Source organism: Tachypleus tridentatus, chromosome 11, assembly GCF_004210375.1.
Source record: "Tachypleus tridentatus isolate NWPU-2018 chromosome 11, ASM421037v1, whole genome shotgun sequence".
Lineage (NCBI taxonomy): Eukaryota > Metazoa > Arthropoda > Merostomata > Xiphosura > Limulidae > Tachypleus > Tachypleus tridentatus.
Window position 1 is genome coordinate 73,840,019 of NC_134835.1, and position 21,251 is coordinate 73,861,269.

The window sequence follows — 21,251 nt, forward strand, 5'->3', positions numbered from 1 at the left end:
AGTAGTTCAAACAGCAGCATTAGTCACCTAAAGTTGGTCTTTCCAATCCTGCTTTCGAGTTATTTAACGTTACAGCCAGTTTCTAATTTCAAATCAAACTAGATGGACTGTGATTCTTAAAAGGGAATCACATTAAAAAAGGTCTAATGTATAAATTTAAAAAACTTAAATGGCATAAAAAAGATTAATGGCCTTTAAAAAACTAATAATATTTCCATGGTGGACAGTGTCACCATCACCAATAACACTGTCTAACATTATGGACAAACCTTGGTGCCGTCGTTGAGAGTCATAATGACAGCAAGAAAGTAAAATGTAGCTTACTGTGATCTGAGTGTTACATAGACTACACATTGGTGCATCAGTTCCAGATAAAAGAAAACGATGAGTCAAAAAACTGTGACCACTGCATAGTCTAGTTAGAACAACTTCCTCTTTCTGATCCTTAAAAAAGCAAGACAGCCAAAGTGAAATATAGGGTTTTATTTGGAAAAGCTTGTTTTTGCATTGCTCACTCCAAGCTAACTACCATCTGGCACAGAGCCAAGCCTTGAATACGGGACCATAGCCCATGTATGGAACAGGCATAGTGGTGATAGTGCCAGAGCAGATAGATTTAGCTGTGGTGTCAGAGAGCTCATTCCCATAAATACTAATGTGGCCTGGTATCTGTAAAAACTGGATAGATGTAGATGTTAAAGAGAAATGGGACACTCAGTTTTGAATATAAGCAAGAACAGGGCATGAACTAATTTGAAGCAATTCCAGGGCCAGTAGAGAACTAAGAAAGTCAATATAAAGAGAGCAGTTTGAGTACTGCTTAGCTTCTGTGTGATCCAGAGCAAAAGAAATGGCATATTGTTCAGCAGTGAATACAAAAGCTGTTGAGGAGATTCTGTGCTCAACCACCGAACCACAACAGACCATGGCAAAGCTTACACAGTCACCTGATTTTAAACTATCTGTATAAGTAGGAACAGAAGGATGGTTTAAAAGATGTTTAGCAAATAACAGACAGTATTTCCAATTGGGAGTGTCTGCTTTTCTCAGATGACTTAAAGATAGGTCACATTTGGGGACTGTAAGAAGCCATGGTGGGATGGGCTGACCAGTGGATACAGCAATGTTATCTAAGGATAGACCCAATTTATCCAACTGCACCTAAATAAGATGGCCAAAAGGAGCAATGGCAGATCGTCTATTCTGAAAAAGTATGGCCCACAAAGGAAGGAAAACACAACCCAAGGTGGGATGTTTTGATGAGGAAGAAAGTTTCAAAGCACATAGTAAAGACAGCTGCAAATGGCAGAAGTGCTAAGAAGATTCATGAGACTGTATGTATAAGCTCTGAACTGGGAAAGTGCAGAAAACCCCAGTGCAGAGCCAAACTCCTTGAATGATGAATGGGGTCCAGCATCTTTAAGGCCAAGGTTCTGGCAGAGCCATAGACCAGTGATCCATAGTGGAGTTTCGATTGAATAAGAGCATGATATATCTTTAGCATAGAACATCAATTGGCTCCCCAAGCGGTGGAAGAGGGGGCACGAAGGAGGTTTGGTGCTCTGATACATTAGACCCATAGCTGCTTCATGTGTGGTATAAAGGTCAGCTTACAGTCAAAGATAAGCCCCAAGAACTTTGTCTCAGGGACCACAGGCAGCACAACTTAACCAATACGGAGTTCAGGATCAGGGTGAATACCCTGTTGGTGGCAAAAGTGAATGCAAATGGTTTTAGAGAGAGAGAAGTTAAAGCCGTCTGCTGTGGTCCACTTCAGTATACGATAGAGGGCAGTTTGTAGCTACCGCTTAATATACCTCATGTTCAACAACTGACATGAGATGTGAAAGTCGTCGACATAGAGCCCGTTTGCAACAGTGAGAGGGATTTGTTCAGTGATGGCATTAATTTTTATTCTGAAAAGTGTGACACTCAGAACACAGCCTTGAAGGACTCCAAGTTCCTGTAGAAAAGAACGTGAAAGTGTCAAACCAACACAAACTTGGAATTTCCTGTCCATTAAAAAAATGTTAATAAAAATGAGCAAATGGCCATGCAACTCACATATATGGAAGTCCCACAAAATGCCATACATCCATGTTGTATCATAAGCCTTCTCAATGTCAAAGCATATGGATACAAGATGTTGTTTGAGAAAGGCTTCTCTGATTGATGCTTCAAGTCAAATCAGGTGTTCCATGGTGGAGAGCTGTCTTCAGAACCCACACTGGGTGGGCAAGAGAAGGTTGTTTGATTTGAGGAACCAAACAAGATGAGCATTAACCATCCCTCTCTAAAATCTTACAGACAGCTTGTCAAAGCAATTGGACAGTAGTTTGAAAAAATCTTGGGATCCTTCCCAGGCTTAGAGAAATGTAGGATAATAGCCTGGCACTATGCATCAGGAAAAACATTCTCCTGCCAGATCTTGTTAAAAACAGTCAGAGGAATAACAAGAGAAGCAGAAGATGGATGGTGCAGCATTCTATAGTGTACATCATCAGGTCCAACAGATGTACTGCCAGATGATGAAGGGCCAGTTTGAGTTCCACCAGTGTAAAGGAACGATTATAGTCATAGAGACAGTCAGCTCGAAAGGAGACAGGTGATCACTCTGCCCGAGTCTTGATGGCTAAGAAAGTGGAGGAAGAAGCAGAAGTGCTAAATACCCAGCAAAAGCTTTCACATAGAGTATCGGCAATTCTCTGGGTATCAGCTACTTCCTGGACAGTAGAGAGCAAGATCCAGAGTGAAACAGAATTATATTGCCTACTGACCTTTTGAATCTTGTCCCATATGACTTTGGAACTGGTGGTAGAAGGTATGCTGGTTGTGAACTTAATCCAAGATTCCTTCTGGCTTTGACATATTACTCAACGAGCATGTGCAGGGCCTGCTGGAAAGCGATGCAGTGCGAGAGTGAGACATACCTATGAAAAGTATTCCAGGCCCGTTTTTGAGCCTTCCATGCCATGTGGCAGGCAGGATTCCACCACGGACGAGAATATCATAAAAAACATGTCTAGGTTTTAGGAATACATGTAGCAGCTGTTTGTATAATACAGTCAATTACTGCTGCCACACAGTCATCTACTGATGACTTACAGATGATGGCAGGATCAAGCTCACTAAGAGCAGTGAAAGAGGGCCAGTTTGCTTGAACCAGTTTCCACTGGTTTACATGGGTTGGGTGGCATTGACCATGGTCAGTCTCTCTCAAAATTATAGGAAAATGATCACTGCCTCGTGGATTATTGACATCCCTCCATGAACAATGGGAGAATAGTAAAGGGGAGCAAATTGAGAGATCAACAGCAGTAAATGTCTGACTAGGTGCATGAAAATAAGTAGAAGAACCAGTAATGAAAAGTCAAAGTTTGTGATCAGAGAGCATATGCTCTACAGAGAAACCCCCTCCCATCAATATCATGACTTCCCCAGAGGGGATGATGTCCATTACAGTCCCCCAGGATTAAAATGAGAAACAGGAACTGTTCAATGACAGCATCAAGGTCAGGTGGATCATACGACTTTCCAGACAGGTAGAGAGAACAAACAGTGATGGTAGGACCCAAGGAAACACGAATGGCTACTACCTCTCAGGGTGTGTCGAGTGGCAAAGACAGGGTGGGCATGTGCTGATCAACCAACAGTGCCACCCCTCCATGCACTCATCCATCACACAGCCTGTCATTTCTGTACAAAGAAAACTGCCAAAAGGTGACTGTATCAGCAGGTTTCAGAAATGTTTCCTGTAAAAAAAGACATGCAGGATGGTAGGAAGCAATCAGTGTTTTGATGTCATCCAGATTAGAATGTAAACATCAACAGTTCCATTGTATCAAGGTGGTCATTTTCATTTATGTGTAGGTGAATTGGGTGGAGAACCCTTCTGTTTACGACCATGCCTTTTCCTTCACTGTTTATTTGAGGGAGGTCTATCAACCTCAATGGATCCTGCCCTGGGTCGATGGGGCAAGTCTTTGCTGTCAGAAGAGGATTCCAGTGAATGAGAACATGAACAAATGATCGTGTTGCATCTTGGGGTGGGAAAAGAAGATGTATCCGAGGAAATACCTGTACCTGGAACCAAAGAGTGTGGATCCTAGGATTTGTTGAAATGTAAGGGACATAGATAGGTGTTGAAGTTGATTCATCAATTTTTTTAACCATGGAGGTCAAAAGGCTTTTCATTTGTTTTGAGAATGATTCTTTTGGAGGCACAAAGAGATCTGTCTACACTCCCACTGTAGTAGTAAAACAAAGTGCAGCAGTATATGTCCAAGATGAAGTGGTGAACAGCAATTTCTGAGCCTCAGGATAAATGATATTATGAATCATTTTCAAACGCTGCACCTCTTTTTCTTCTTACCACTTAGAGCAAGAACAAAAGTGGGATGGGTGAGAGCTGTTGCAATTAACTCAATGAGGGTCTGTTTCGCACTCACAGGCATTGTGGTCCTTGCCACTGCTATGAGCACATGTCAAGGAACCACAACATGACATCTTTGAGTGACCGAACCACTGACACTAGAAACATCTGAGAGGGTTCAGAATATATGGCCATAACTTGAAATTAAGATAACCTGCCTTGATGGTGGAAGATGGGTGTGGTGACATAAATGTTAAAATTAAGACATTGGTCGGTATCATAATTCCCTCTTTGTGAGTGGAGATGTCTCACTGCAGAAACTCCTTGGGTGGAGAAACCAGCAGGAATCTCAGACTCAGGGATGTTCTTCAAATCCCTTTCAACAAGAACTCCTCATAATGAATTCAAAGTAGCATTGGGAATAACCTCAATGGGTACATCCCCAATTGCCTTTGAATGCAAAAGGAGTTCACTGTGTTGAGATATGAATGTTTCCACCAATATGTCACCAGATCGAAGGATCTTTACTGACTTTGGAGAGCCAGCAAGTTCCTCCAGTCCCTTATAAATGAAAAAGGTTTGTTTAAACAAGAATGTAGTATAAGAAAATGAGGTACAACAGATTGTACAGATGTTAAAGCTTGCTGCTCAGAATCCTCAAGATGTGGTTGTTTACCTATGGACTATTTTTTCATTATTTTATTTAATGTTTTATTTGGAGGATCCATAAAAAAAAAGGAATATTTTGGTGCCCACTGACCCCACTTACCATGGAGCCCTATGAAGGGATGCACTACAATGCCAAACAAGGATACTGCAGCAATGCCAGGGTGTCGTGAATACTATACCCAAACACCAGCATTAGATACAATGTCCATAACATCTGTTAAGAACATCCAACACTGGTACTTGACTGACCCTAGCTCAAGTGCACCAGCTGACTGACCCAATGGGGGCCACCCCAAGGCTGACCGTCTAAAGGAATTCAAAGCCAAAATGATGTGTTTGGGTTGGACCCCTCAACCACCAGGATCCTTTCCTCCTCTTCACAGGTCACCATGCATGACAAACATGTGGGTGAATGTTTAGATCCCAGAGGAGGTAAATTGAAAAACAGAACCTTCTCTGGGAGGTCCCCTCACCATGTACAGGAATCCACACTGAGGGGAGTTGCAGAAAAACTCCAGAGTCAACCTGTCTTGCAAATGGTATTAACAGTTTAGAGCTTGAAAGTGAAAAAGCCTCTCAAACTCCACTAGAAGACAAGGGGAAAAAAGCATAGTGGAAAGTCTGGAGAAATGTCAACACCTGAAACAGTGCAATGAGTGTCCATGAAATCTTATTTTGAAAAGCAGACCATACCAATTTATTCAATACAAACCTTGACAGGGATGGATAACTATTCCCTTCTACTATGTCATTGCAGTCCATGCATGAGTACAGTCTGGGAAGGTCAAACTAATGAAACAAACATTGTATGGATAAACCTAAAAGTGACCTTGTGGTACATTCCATCTTAGCAGTGGATGTTTTGTTTACCATGGAAATCATAATATGTAAATCAACATGGTCTTACAGTATGAATTTAACTAGTTAAAGTACACCTGAACAGACACCCCTTGCTACAGAGTGGGATTCAGAAAGAAAAAGAGGGACATGCCCCTGAAAACTAGGAGGTAAATATAAGAAAAGGTAATTTACCCAGTCACAGCCTCAGAAAAAAATGAAGGATGCCAACAGGTGGATGATGCATCCTGACATGCAAGAAAGAGCTACCCAAAGCACAGAATTGGAGATGATTGTATTAAGTGTAAATGACAGAGTAGGAAGAGAACAGATAGTCCCAAATGAGAGGATGTTTAAAAATACATATCCCCAAAGAGACTAGAATGTGAGGTAACAGGAAAAACGTATCCATATAGATAATCCAACAGCTCGAGTTGACTGTGGAAGGAGTAGATGAGTATGCAAGACTACACCAGTTTAATAGGAGTTAACCAAAGCTAGACATCCAATGAATGGTGCAGGTCAAATAGTCAAAAATATGGAAGTCAGCTGTAACACATTCCACCCCCACAAAACACACATGGAGCCTAAACAAGTCCAAAGGCCAAGAAAAAACCTGGTACTCAATCATGTGGTGAAAAACTGAAGGTTAGAAGGTACACCATGTGTATTCTCAGTCATGCAGAAATATCTTACTCAAATATTATCAAAGGCTTCATATTAAAACACAGAAAACTCAAGAAGTGATTGAGGTGAGGTAGGTCAATCCAGAATTGCAATCAGCATCAAGCATGCAAGACAAATGAAGAAATGCTGTAGGTATGATAAATAAAGGATGAAAAGATGCCAAACATGTAAAATGAATAAAGGTTATAATATCCAAGAAGCAAACAAAAGAGCAACCAAGAAAAAAAAAAAAGAATAATGTTAATATCCCAAGTAATGGTAAATGTGCAGGAGTAGTCCCCAAAACATACTGGTGGAGAAAAAAAACTGATCTAAAGTCCCCATTAGCAGTGGATGGTAAACAAACAGCAGTGTTCCATCATAACAGATGACAGAAGCAAAGAAGCCACATGTGGAAGAAAAGAACTGAAGAAGGCAAACAACCTAATATAGAGGGAAGAAGGAGAAAATATCCCACAAAAATCCCTAAATATAAGTGGAACACTAAAGAAAGAATGTGGAAGAAAGTAAAAATTACCTGTAGGAGAGTCTGTAGGGTAAAATGGAGCTAAAAAACTAGGTAGGAGATAAAATGGATAGTATTAACAGAGATGTGAATGACACAAAACTAGAAAGAAAAATCTGCTTAATGATAAGCTGATGCAAAAAAGAAGTAAAGCTTGTATAGGGCAAGGCTTGCAAGTACCAAGAAAACATTTCATGAGAAGGGGAACATACTGTGAAATGTGTCTTAAAAAATACTGAAATAAGCCTAGTAGATTCTACAGTAGAGGACTGGAAGACAATCCATGATAAGGTGGAGAAAACTAATAAAATCTAAATTATCTGAAAATGGGTTCAGCTATTATAGGAGAAAGGCAAGCAATACTGGGACTCACAAATGAAATAAAGTTAAAGGTAAGAATTATAAACTACAAAGAAAAACAAAAATGAAATAGTCAATTCAGTGAAAAATGTTAAAAACTGTAAAGAAATTAACATAAGTATTTGATGTTGTATTAAAGAAAATATATTTAACCTAATTATCTACTAACCTTTAAACAGAACCATGACCAAATTGAAAATAAGACCCTTGTTCAGCCTAATCAAACAAGATATTTAATCTAATTATTGATTAACCTGGAAGTAGAACTACACATTAATAAAAAATAAACATTTGACCTAATCGAACAGTGCAGAACAAAAGATATCACTAAGCACTAAAATAAAAACTTAACAGTAGCTTCTTAAAAATTGTATATGGGTAGATAATAATTACATTGTAAATAATAATGAAGTTTGATCAAAACAGAAGTCAACTATCGTTTTACATACACATACTATGAATGCACAATTGTTATCAAAACATACTTTTGTGTAGATGAACAACTCAAACATACACTGTAAATATAAATTATGGTTATTTCTTTCTCATTAACAGTGTGTTTCCCTATAAAGAAGCAGTGTTTTTAAAATAATGCAGTTCCGATAAGAATATTTTTCGATTCTTGGTGGTAGATTTAGGCTGTGTATTTATGATTAATGCAAGTTAAATAAGCAGTAAATATTCTATGTTAATTTTATAATTTTTATTCATAATCTGTAACTCTGTAAAGAATTACTGGGTTAAATATCAAACAAAAAGAGTACATGAAAGAAATACAATATCTGACAGTGTTTAATGTGATTTCTATTGTCCATCTGTAATATACAGGCATGTATTTTTTAATCTTCTGGTCACCACTAAAATGTGTCCTGCTTCATTATTTATACATTGTTACAGATTTATTCAAGTCTTCTATGGAAGTACTGTAAAATCTCCGTATTCATGACAGGTTTGTATCAAGAAAGTGACGACAGTAGCATGTGTGAGAGCAACCTGCAGATCTCTGTCATGAATCTGATTAATTAACCTTCAATTTTGAAGAGATTTTTAACATCCATAAGGCATACAAATTAATCTCACAACCCTGGTGCATGAAAATTATAATAGTATCAGATATTTCATAGGAATGGTTCCCAGCTATTTTTGATCCTCAAATTTCATAGGCTATTTCATATAATAAACTTATTTAAATTACACTGTAAACAATACTCTTCAGTAACTATATTTTAAAACATCCATCTTTCAAGTCAACTGAAATCTTAATGTGGACCAATTAAGGTGAATTACTTCTACACAACTTTCCAACCTTGAGTTCATTGAGAAAGTGATTTAAAATATCAACAACCACTACATTTCTTAATGTGCTCTAATGACTCAAGGTTTGACTAAAAAAAATAAGATTAGTTTAACACGAAATGTACATACCTAATGTTAACTTTTACTTTCCATCTATTACTACATTTAATAGTTTATAGATTTTAAATTATTACACACTCTATTCAAATATAAAACCTTTATAATTAAAGTAAATTTCAAACAGGCACTTACCAATACATATTTCTTATTTTCTCTGACAACTTAACTGTCATAATAAGACTAATTTCTGCCACTTCTTTTCATCATATGGTAATGCTATTTTCACAGTAAAACCGTCCTTTACTCAATAACTCTGCACATCATGTCGATACAAGTTCTAAAATAATACTAGCCAACACCCACTATCCATGATCATCATTCCACTGAACAACGAATCACATGTGAAGGAGGGAAAAGGAGTCCATAAATATGTACATGTCTGAAATTAATTTTAAAAATACTCAAGTGAAATAAGTTAACTTACATTTACTTAGAACAGTTACATATAGAACACAAACACACTGAAAATAGAAGTTGTTCATACATCATTGGAGGAAAGATTTTGTTCTGGAAAATATCCCCACACATATGGCAATGAAAAGGAGTAGCAAGCATTAGTCTTGAAAGTCAGATTATTTAGAAGAGTTATTAAATATAAAGTAAAATCTACTAAATTTCCTCAAAGACAATCTCAACATATACTAATCTTCACACACACACTATAATTCTTTTACTAGTGTCTGGTGTTCCAATAGCACACTTAAAAATACTTCTCCCAAGCTACATACTTTGTTTTATTTAAGAATACCACAAAGCCCTGGTTTCAACAACTTGTTTCAAATAACTAACTTACCTCTTTTAGCTACTTCTTGTGCAATTACTTTTCCAATACCACTATTTGCTCCTGTCACCATGTATACCTTCCCACTACAAGGCACCTCCAGATCAAGTGAATTAAAACTTTTGCTTGCTGATTGATAACCACTCCTGTAAAAATGAAGTATATGATTAGGTGATGATATGAGAGTATCTACATATACACCGCAATCTTGTGAAATAACAGAGAAAATCATGAGCTTTTGTTATTTAAAAGGAGTCAATCTGCTGTGAAAAAAAAATTAGTTAACCTTGATTCAAGTTATCTTGGGAGAAATAAACAATAACTTCATTATGTGAACATAATCAAGAAAGAAAAATGATCTTATGAAACGATCTTATGAAATACTCTTATATAATTTTGAGATTAAATTTAAATGGGCTATAATTACTGCTATATAATACTATGACTCATGCAGCCATTTTTCAGTATAATTTTTATCTTATGCCTTGTCATTACAATACAAAATATAAAAATAGTGAGAAAACTAATGCACTTCAAAAATATCTTTTTTTCTTTTAAACAAGCTTAAAAATCAACATGTGCAATAAGGGTCAAGCAAGATTCCTAACTTCTGGGGCTGTTCACACTAAAAGCTATATAACAAAAATTATATGTAGAATTGAATAAACAGAATAACAAAGATACTGAAGTTCCTGTTGATTTTTTTTGTTTGTTTTTACTGGGCTTCTACTTTTTAGTACTTCGTGTTGTACATCATGATTTCTGAAAGCCTTTAATACGGTTCAATTTAAAATGTTATTTACTTACTCATTATTAAATCATTATTATTATTACTCATTATTAAACTCTTATTAAACTGGTAGAAAAGTTAAGAATAGTTTAAACAACAGCTTTGTAGTACATGTAAAAAAGTACACATTTTACACTGGAAGAAGGTAGATAGGCATTAGTCTCTCTAATGGGTCTACTTTGGTCCTTTTTTTCAATAATTATCTTTGGAAATTTGAACACTTCTTGAAAAACATACTTCTTACACAAGAAACATATTTGTGTAGAAAAAGATTTGTCTTTACTCTCAAAACATGAAACCTTCAGCTAAGTATTTAGCCATAAAGTAATGGGGTAATAACCTTCTAGTACCTATTTACAGAAATTTTGGATTTATAAGTAAGAAAATTATTGCTTACATGTACAAGATTTTTATATTTTATTTATATTTATAGAAAATTTTAGTTTATGAGTAAAAACTTATTGTTTTCTTGTAAATTTTGTTTGTTTTTGAATTTTATGCAAAGCTACACAAGGGCAAATGCACTAGCCATCCCTAATTTAGCAGTGTAAGGTTGGAGGGAAGGCAGCTAGTCATCACCACCCACTGTCAACTCTTGGGCTGCTCTTTTACCAACAAATAGTGGGATTGACCATCACATTATAACACCCACATGGCTGAAAGGGTGAGCATGTTTGGTGTGACAAATATTTGAATCTGTGACCCTTGGATTACGAGTCAAGTGCCTTAACCACCTGACCATGCTGGGCCTTCCTTGTACAATACTTTGGTGAAATTTTAATTGAGTACTGTAAGCAGTTTTGGTTCCTTGCTTTTGTAAACATTTTTATAAACATGCTGAACTGAGCACACAAGTTAAAAAACAAAAAACATGTTTATGGTTTTTACAATGAATAATTTGTCTGAGTACTAGAATTAACTTTAAAAAAAGATAAATCCAAATATTAATAGGTTGCCTTAAAGACATGTTGATTGCTGTAATTATCTCTCTCTGATAAATATTTGTAAATGATATGCAAAAATTAAGAGACATGAAATGCTAGATTAAATTTTTGGATGATAGTAATGTATGTATATATATATACACACACACACACACACACACACACACAGAAGTGAAATGCTTATTTGAGTTTAACTGCTTTTTTTCAGTTACTTTATCTCATTAAAGAAAGTAAGTTACAGAACCTTATTCAGTCCAAAGGTAACATTTTATGAAAGTTTATTTTGTAAGAAATAGTAAGACATGATAAGTATTCCTTAAACAATTTTAATTTACACACATTAACTTTATTCCAATTAATGTAAACATTGTCATTTAATACAAAGAAAATCTGTTATGTGCTTATTTCCCGAGTCATAATGCACAATGTCATATCAAAACACTGAGTCAATAAGAGCTTCTATTACATATTTGACTGTTGCCTGTTTGTACTACTATTAGATGTTTTCTTTTTTCTGTTTATAATAAATTTGTGTAATAACATTTTAAAATGTTTGTATAGAAACTTGTAACATTATCAGAGTTGCTGTACAAAGTATGACAACTTACATGATTATTAAAATAATAAATTTATTACTGTAGCTTTTATTTTATTAAACTCGTGTAAAAATTATTTCTTATGTTCAAATATTACAATAATCTATAAAATAATTTAAGTCTGTAAATGTTTAAGTACTTCCTTCTTGCCTTATTTCACATAATCTACAGAATATCTAATAATTATGATAACAAAATTTCCAGATAATAATTTCTTTAACACATAATTTAAGCTTGTGGAATTATCCACAAACTACATTAAAATTTCAAGTTGCAATGTATCTTTAAAATCATAAGTTGTAAAAAACCTTTAATTTTGAAGCAAATATAATACTTTAAAAGTTGTTGAGAAAATGAGTAACTATGACCAAAATTCATGCTACGGATCTGTTTTTGCTTTTTTAATTCGTCAAGTTTTGTAATCATTATTAATAATATAATTTTAATCAGGTTAAAAGTGCCAAAATTTAAATACTGATCCAAAGCTAAATATTTACATATCCAAGTACTGAAGCAGACCTAAAACTTGAACGTTAACGATGAAAAACGATATTTTACAAATAATAACAATAAACTGAAAGGTGTTAACCTCTTATAAATATACTAAAAAAACTTTTACATTTACATAACTTACTTAGACCAAACTTACTTTGTATACTCCCGCATACCTTTAGCAAACCATACCACATTTCTGAAAACTGACATTCTGAATAGATACTGTGTTTAATAATTTTGGAAGTACGACTACTAATTTAACTGTGATTATGAAACATCTAACTTCGTATTAAGTAATCTACCGCATCAGAGAAGGAAAACCCTACCGTCTCTTTTCAGTAAAAAGCCATCCCACTACTCGCATGTGGTGGCATCTTGCAGTAACCAGTTTCCACAAGCTTCAAAAATATTTAGCTGATATTTTATATTCTTTCTTTTTTTTTTTAAGCTAGGATGAGTTGTTGCTCTATATTTGTCCTTTATCAAGTAACTGTATGGTAAAATATATATTATCAATACTACTGAGATGAAAACAAAAATATAACATTTGAACAGTGTTTGGCTAGAATCATTGATACCAATCAAAACAACCTATTTTAGTACAGTGAGTTTTTAGTTGTTTTTATTCAGTTGGATTTGTAACAATTATTTGTAATTTATAACAAGCTTTTATATTTATATGTACTTCGTTTGTGACTAAAACATGCGTTAAACAGATGATTAAAATTGAATGTATTTCAACAGGAAACCGAGTATTTCTTAAAACTTCTGGAAAAAAAATTCAACTTTTCTTGGACAATGTAAAAAGAAATCCTACACAAAGATATTTTACACCTCCTACAAAGACTTATAAATTGATGAAATAAAAATTATGTTGCTGTTACTGTCTTGGTACAAAGCTACACAATGTGCCTCTGCACTCTGTCCACCTAGAGGAATTGAATTTCAAATTTGAGCGTTATGATTTCATACACAGAGTAAAATGTTTTTCAGAATTTGTAGTGCATATTGGGGAGGTAGATATTTTGACAATAAAGTTAGAAAAAAAAACTTATTTTCTAGATAATAATAAAAAAACATTTATTTCAACTCTCATTTCGTCACTGTGATTCCCCCTAAATAATAAAAATTTAAACATGGTAGTGGGCATTCAGTAAAGATAAAGAAACATTCTTCGTAAATATTTAACTTGGGTTTGTGTAATTTTATCAGTTATGCTTCCTTGATGCTTCTTTTGTGTATGTCCTATTCTTGACCCAATATTATTATATTTTCGTAAATTAACAGATTTCATAACTATTAATGTAATTCTACTAAGAACTATACCATAGTTTAGTATACAATTACTAACACTACTATTTCAGAACAAAGCCACATTGAGCTATTGACTGTGTATACCGTAGAGAATCGAACCCCTAACAGCTTGGGGTTATATGTACATAAAACTTAGCTCTCTTCCACCAGAAAACACACTATTATGTTAAAACAATAACAAACTTGCACCTAGTCTTTGACTTCAGTATAATCATGCAAAGATTGGATTATTTGTATGTGTTTTTCTTTAAATACGAAGTGAATCTAGCTTCATGTGATAAGTGGAAAAACTTTATTCTCCACATCACTCTTACTTTCATTTATTTTTAAAGAAAATTATTAACACATGTATAAACATATAATAAAGACTGTGTTTAGTTTAATCTTTTAAATGGCAAAAACATTACTAAGCACGTAACTGAAAAGGCAGTAAATGTTTACGTTAAAAATCAGTATGTTTTTTGGATGTAAATACAATGGCCAGTATTTACATAATGATCAAATCTTGGCCCAACTGCCAATTGGATTGCGTCTCTGAATATATATGGGATTAATTATCCTTGTTGTGATATTTCTATAACACGTAGAAATTAACCAGAGATTTTATTTGTAACTAGTTCACCCTTATTTCTTTCAGCTGTCATCAAGTGTGCGTATAAGCATGTTTTAAATATTACAATTAAATACATTTTCAAGAGAACGAAAGCAAAACTTTTGTGAAGAGAGGAATCTAAAGTACTAAACATAAATATATCGTTTCGTGTTGACTGTCAGATGAGTCAGAGTCCCGGTATAGCCAAGTGGATTAAGGCGTTCGACTCGTAATCTGAGGGTCGCGGGTTCGCACCCGAGTCGCGCCAAACATGCTCGCCCTTTCAGCCGTGGGGGCGTTATAATGTGACGGTCAATCCCACTATTCGTTGGTAAAAGAGTAGCCCAAGAGTTGGCGGTGGGTGGTGATGGGCCTTCCCTCTAGTCTTACACTGCTAAATTAGGGACCGCTAGCACAGATAGCCCTCGAGTAGCTTTGTGCGAAATTCCAAAACAAACAAACGTAATCTGAGGATCGTGGATTCGAAACCCCGTCTCACCAAACATGCTCGCCCTTTCAGCCGTGGGGGCGTTATAATGTACGGTCAACCCCACTATTCGTTGATAAAAGAGTAGCCCAAGAGTTGACGGTGGGTGGTGATGACTAGTTGCCTTCCCTCTCGTCATACACTGCTAAATTAGGGACGGTTAGCCCAGGTAGCCCTCGAGTAGCTTTGTGCGAAATTCAAAAACAAACAAACAAACTCATATGTATGAATGTATACACATATTGTTTGATTTGTCTATCTTAAAAACATTTTCGAAAGTAAACAATCCAATAATCTCAATATTAAACTTTGTTCGAACGAAAGAAAGAAACTTATCAAATGATAAACAACAATAAACTATGCTTTATCTTGTACGGTCTGTTATAATGAAATATTTCTTTTAGTACAGACCATGAGTTGGAAAAGTGAACAACTTCAAAGACCATGTAGCTTAATGAACAGACCTAAGGCCTCTAGTGACTTGTTGGTAAATTAACACTTGCATAGTTTAAATAATTAAGTAGATATATATATAAGATAGAGTTCAAACTTCTTTTTACTACTGCCTATAAGTATTTGATGTTTGTTTATTTTTGTATCTACATGAAGTTTTATTTTTTGGTCAACATAAATTAGTGCTTTAAATCGTTATTTACGAGAACAGATTTCTTATGTGACAAATTTAATGTAGTGTTACGTATTAATATTTTTTTCATCTTATCAGAATATAATCAATCTGCCAAACTTAAGAAAATGCCATTGCCCTTCTAGTTTATTTTTTTTTTCAGTTTTAATGTATTATATACAATATTTACTGCAAAGTCTATTCCATTTGATAACTGAAATTAATACATTTCGAAAGTGACAGTTTCAATTTTCAGAAGCGTTAAATTTCTTGCTTCTAAATTTACCGAACGATCGATGAATTTCGGTTTAGTTTCAGAAATCAGCCTTATTATTAGTCCCCGGTGGGACAAAATAATTCTACGGGTTTACAACAATAAAATAATGGGTTTGATTCTCATCGGTGGACACAGTAGATAGTCTGATGTGACTTGGTTATAAAACATGCATGCATACACCTTACTATTATTATGCCTTTGTATTTTTTACTTCAATAAACTACAAGTTAGTTTTAACTTCAATATTATACAAAACAAAATAATTTATATAAAATAAGCATTTCCTCTGTAGTGAATGTCCTACACTTGCCTCCCATTGGCACAGCAGTAAGTCTGAAAACTTAAAAAGCTGAAAATCGGATTTAGATATCCGTGGTGGGTATAACACAGATAGACTATTGTGTAACTTTGTGTTTAACAATAACTAAATATTCCTGTACTTACATACTAAAGAAGATATGTTGTCATAATTTAATTTTTAATTAAGACGTAATTAATAATTTTCTCAATTTCTCATAACATTCAAATTCATTTCAAGTTATTTTGGGAATAAAGTAGTTAACTAATTATTAACTTAATCATTAACCATAATTAATTTGGATTAGATATGATGTATTGATCAGCTTTAAACAGGAAGTACTTTTAATTAATTAAAAACGTTACAACTTTGACTTCATAAACACACATTCCACTTCAAAGCTGATTTCGATATTAAAATTAATCATCCATTGAGATACTCGTCTCTTAATATTACCTTCAATTAATTTGCTTGATTTTGTAGTTGTTTTTTCAAAATTATACGTCAGATTATTAATGCTAAGATAGGTTTTATTTTGTTCTATTACTCTAGTGTCGAACAGGGAACTGCACTCTCGATTTCCACTTGTTTGTACTAAAACAACAGTCTCTTCTTATTTACATTGGGAACTTGGTGTTAAATAATAAATAATTGAATAAAGAAAAACAATTGATTAATCAACAATTAAATAATATATATATAGGTGGACATAAAAAATCGCCAAAGCTGATGACGACCAGCGGCCCGATATTATTGAGTACGTCATCGTACCTGAGCTCAGCACAGAAAACGTGTTATGAAGAACTAACTCCATAATTGTAGATAGAAGTGTCTATGCTTTGGCGGGTAAAAAAACTCTTCTAGCGTATAACCACAGTTTCTTATAGCTGTATATATTGTGTATTCCAAAACTCTTCTAGCGTATAACCACAGTTTCCGATAGCTGTACATATTGTGTACTCCAAAACTCTTCTAGTGTATAACCACAGTTTTTTATAGCTGTATGTATAGTGTACTCCAAAACTCTTCTAGTGTATAACCACAGTTTCTTATAGCTGTATGTTTTGTGTACTCCAAAACTCTCTAGCGTATAACCACAGTTTCTTATAGCTGTATATATAGTGTACTCCAAAACTCTTCTAGTGTATAACCACAGTTTCTTATAGCTGCATGTATACAATTATATTATTATAGTAGTGACTCATTTCCCCTTTTTTATTTTTAACAAGGTTTTTATAAAAGAGCGAAATTTCGCTTAAAACCGTTTATTTTTGTTCTTATCTTAATCCTTAAAATATCTTTTCAATAGTTTTCCAAAAACTCTTTCCCATTTAATCCTGATCAGTACGATCCTGCTTACTAACTCGGAAAGCTAGCGAAATTACCCAATAGGTAGGACCGGCATTGGCCAGGTGGTTGAGGCACTCGACTCCTAATCCGAGAGTCGCGGGTTCGAATCCCCGTCGCATCAAACATGCTCGCCCTTTCAACCGCGAGGATGTTAAAATGATGACGGTCAATCCCGCTATTCGTTGGTAAAAGAGTAGCCCAAGAGTTGGCGGTGAGTGATGATAACTAGCTGCCTTCCCTTTGGTCTTACACTACTAAATTAGGGACGCCTAGCGCAGATAGCCCTCGAGTAGCTTTGCGTGAAATTCAAAACAAATCAAACCAACCCAAATAGTTAGGGTAGTGTCTATCGTGACATTTATACGAGTAGAAAATAATAATCCACATATGTGGTATTATACCTTTAGAAAAAGGAAGAATTTCGTAAATAAATGTATTAACAATGAGTTAAAATATCTGTTTATAGTTGTCTCCAAATTTCTTATCGTTTAAGTCCACTAAGATTGCTATATCTTTTTTTCTTATTTATTTTTCCTTTGATTTGGTAGTTAGTACATGATGTAAAGAGCCCTCTAAACATGATTGAAAGACAAAGCCAACGACTTATCTCGATCTCGGGGGAATCGTTTCTTAAAAGATCTGCCGAAGGAGAAGCTAGAATGAACCAAAGGAGATCAAGTTTCTGTAACAGTCAACGATGCTGTATTTCGGGAGATCATTTCTTAAGTGCAGAAAACAAATACTTCTATCGGAGTTTGAGCGAACAAAGTCTCATTCATGTCGATGTAAGCTGACTTTACATGAGGTTCTATAATTCGCGCATATTGTTTGTTTCAGTTATAAGTAGAATTACAATTATATCAGTATCGTATTAAACATTCTAATATTACACACCTGATGCGTACTTTCCTAGACCATAAAATACTACTATGTAGAAAATAAATAGAGGATTAACTGAATATCTATCCAAGGTATCTCATGATCATATTCTGTTTTTCTTGGATGAACAAATCAAACTCTGAGATAAAGAATGGACATATCCGTGTGTGTATTTACTATACTTACACATTAAGACGAATATGATATATATTTAAATCATTACCAAGAAGTCTACAGTCAACAAGGTTTCAAACGGTAATCTGCTGAAGTTGAGATTGTTTTTGTTTTTTATTAAAAGTAAAAAAAAAACTTCTTAATATACACTTATTTGTTTTTGAATTTCGCGCAAAGTTACTCGAGGGCTATCTGCGCTAGCCGTCCCTAATTTAACAGCGTAAGACTACAGGGAAGGCAGCTAATTATTACCACCCACCGCCAACTCTTGGACTACTCTTTCACCAACGAATAGTGGGATTGATCGTCACATTATAACATCCCCACGGCTGAAAGGGCGAGCATGTTTGGTGCAACCCTCGGATTACGAGTCGAACGCCTCAACACGCTTGGCCATGCCGAGCCTACTTAATAGACACAACACTTACATATAGTTTATTCTTCCGAATGCCAACTTGTAATTGAAACATATACTTGAGGAACACGTGTTGTAGGCCATTAATTACAACATCTGATTCTTACACATCATAGACACGTGGTTGACACTGAAAACGTCAGGTTAATGTAATTTAACTTGTTAAATGAAACATGAACTAAAAAATACCGACTGTGTTTGTGTCAACTTTCTCACTGCTGCAGTATTTTCTATATGGAACCCTTTTTTGTATTTTGTTAAAATTGAATATTTGTTTGAATTTTATCAACATTTGCGTATACAAAAGACTTCATATGTTTAAAACTTTGAAATAGATGTTCATAACAGTTTTATAAAGTTTGATAGAATTAGAGAATAAACTGGGTGCGTTAGACTTAAATTATAGACTTTCTACAGAAATATTATTAATTTACCTATATACCTACTTTACATAAATATGGTTATAAAATATCTAAGTTAACAAAATCATTAAAAACTGGGCATATCTAAATAATCATAAAAGGACAATAAACGTTCAAGGAGTTTACTGTAGTGCTTGTAATCTATAGTGTTGACATTAAGTAAACAGTTGTATTACCAATGCATTGTTTTGTATATATGTTAATACTTCTTAGAACCACGATATCGAAGGGAGTGAATCAAGAATCGCCACAACACAAATTCTAAGGAAGTGCAAATACATGATACTGAAACCGTACAAATTACTTTTACTGTTTGTAAGTATTTATGAGTTTCATTATACTCCGTGTTTTATATGAACTGAAAAACATACTTATTTGTTGCAATTTTCATAACTCAAAGCTTCATGTTTCCTTTACATTTTGGAAGCAAAACATTCGATAACTTTTGTGTGTGTAATAATACATACTTTTTGATTTGTTTTTCGTGCTTCAGTAGATAAATGAATAATGCTTGATTTGTTTTATAATACTGTCCGAGAAATAATATTCTACGGATAGTAGAAAAGTCGGAAAAATGAAACAGATAACTGGTCAGGATGACCTCAACCCTGTTATACAAGAAGAGCCTAATTAAACATTGAAACATTCTTCATAAAAGAAGAAGTTAATTTCATAACTGGACGTAATTTTGGTTAGTTTCTTTTACGCATGATAAGAAACTTAATTACCTTTCTAGTGGCTCGGTAGTATTGTTTGTTTCTTTGAATTTCGCGCAAAACTATAGAAGGGCTATCTGCGCTAGCTGTCCCTAATTTAGCAGTGTAAAACTAGAGGGAAGGCAGCTAGTCATCACCACCCACTGCCAACTCTTTTACCAACGTTTAACAGTGGAATTGGCCGAACGTTATAATGTCCCTACGGCTGAAAGAGCGACCATGTTTGGTGTGAAGGGAATTTGAAACCGCGACCCTCAGATTACAAATTGAGCTTCTTAGCCAACTAGTCATGCTGCTCTGCCAGCTCGGTAATAAATCAGTCGGCTAAAAAGTGGATTTCGATACTTATGGTGGGCACAGGATAGGTAATCCATTGAGTAGCTTTGAGGTTAAAACAAACCAAAATTTGCTTTTAATATTAAGATCATTTTTCATCTATTGTGAATAGTATTTATTTATTTGATAATAATTCATTAGTATAACGAATGAAAAGGTAAACAATTTCTCGCTCTATTAAAAGCAGTGCAAGGTACACGGGGTAGTGCATATTTAGACTTAATAAAATTTGACAAAACAAAAAAGAAATGTGAAGAGACTATAAAACAAACTAGTTTTAGTAGAATAGATCAGAAATTTAATTTGCAATCAATCCGTTATTACGTCTTCCTTTTATTACTTTAATTTACTGTTAAAACCCTTATAAAGTTTTCACTATGCGGATCCCACACCTGAGTTTTTTTAGCTAAAAATCACTAACGAGATACCTAACAGAATCAATGAATAATTTCATTAATGATGAGTTTGGTTACAAATAAATTGATAACTAGATTTTTAGCTTAAAAATTGTGATGTAAAAAACAAAGAGTTCAAAAACCTTCTTCACCTGTTTTATACAATAAAGCAATGCTTTCGATGCAATAATTGTTTAAGAATTACAGACAAATTTGAATTCTCTACTTCATGGCATCAACTTCTCTAATGCATTTACGGCAACTAAAAGACTGCTACCAAAGTATCAAGAAAGTCCTCTTACTGGCTTAAACTCAATAAAGTATCTGATAGGAATGCATTATATCTCTCCACTATTTTAACCAGAATATTTTATGAGGGAATTTGCAGATGGTTCACAATGAGTGTTTCCGTTTCATCTGATCACACGATATTACTGGTCAATTCTGAAAATATTTTCAACATCATTAAATGTCGTAAAGGAAAGCAATTAGATATTAGGTTTGATCTTGAATACTAAA

The 21,251-nt window shown here is 34.5% G+C and overlaps 2 protein-coding genes across 10 annotated transcripts in view; one reads left to right on the plus strand and one right to left on the minus strand.

The window, feature by feature from the left end:
• Positions 1-12,842, minus strand: part of LOC143232469 (dehydrogenase/reductase SDR family member 12-like) — a 28,563-nt gene extending 15,721 nt beyond the window's left edge. Inside the window, exons 1-2 of one of the 2 annotated variants that reach the window (XM_076467971.1) lie at positions 12,607-12,842; positions 9,640-9,773 (exon numbers count right to left, since the gene is read on the minus strand). In XM_076467971.1, the coding sequence (XP_076324086.1) occupies positions 9,640-9,773; positions 12,607-12,662 (190 nt within the window). In that variant the 5' untranslated portion in view covers positions 12,663-12,842. The remainder of the gene's footprint in view (positions 1-9,639; positions 9,774-12,606) is intronic. The other variant, XM_076467972.1, reaches the window with a different exon arrangement.
• A 2,374-nt stretch (positions 12,843-15,216) lies between these two features.
• LOC143232463 (uncharacterized) overlaps positions 15,217-21,251 on the plus strand; it is a 42,164-nt gene continuing 36,129 nt past the window's right edge. For 4 of the 8 annotated variants that reach the window (XR_013017539.1, XM_076467946.1, XM_076467948.1 and 1 more), the window contains exons 1-3: positions 15,217-15,332; positions 17,944-18,180; positions 19,499-19,600. Coding sequence is in view for 7 of the 8 variants with exons in the window: in XM_076467946.1 (XP_076324061.1) it covers positions 15,258-15,332; positions 17,944-18,180; positions 19,499-19,600 (414 nt within the window). In the remaining variant the exon portion in view is untranslated. Of the gene's footprint in view, positions 15,333-16,748; positions 16,892-17,943; positions 18,181-19,498; positions 19,601-21,251 lie in introns of all 8 variants that reach the window. The other 4 variants (XM_076467951.1, XM_076467953.1, XM_076467947.1 and 1 more) reach the window with 3 other exon arrangements.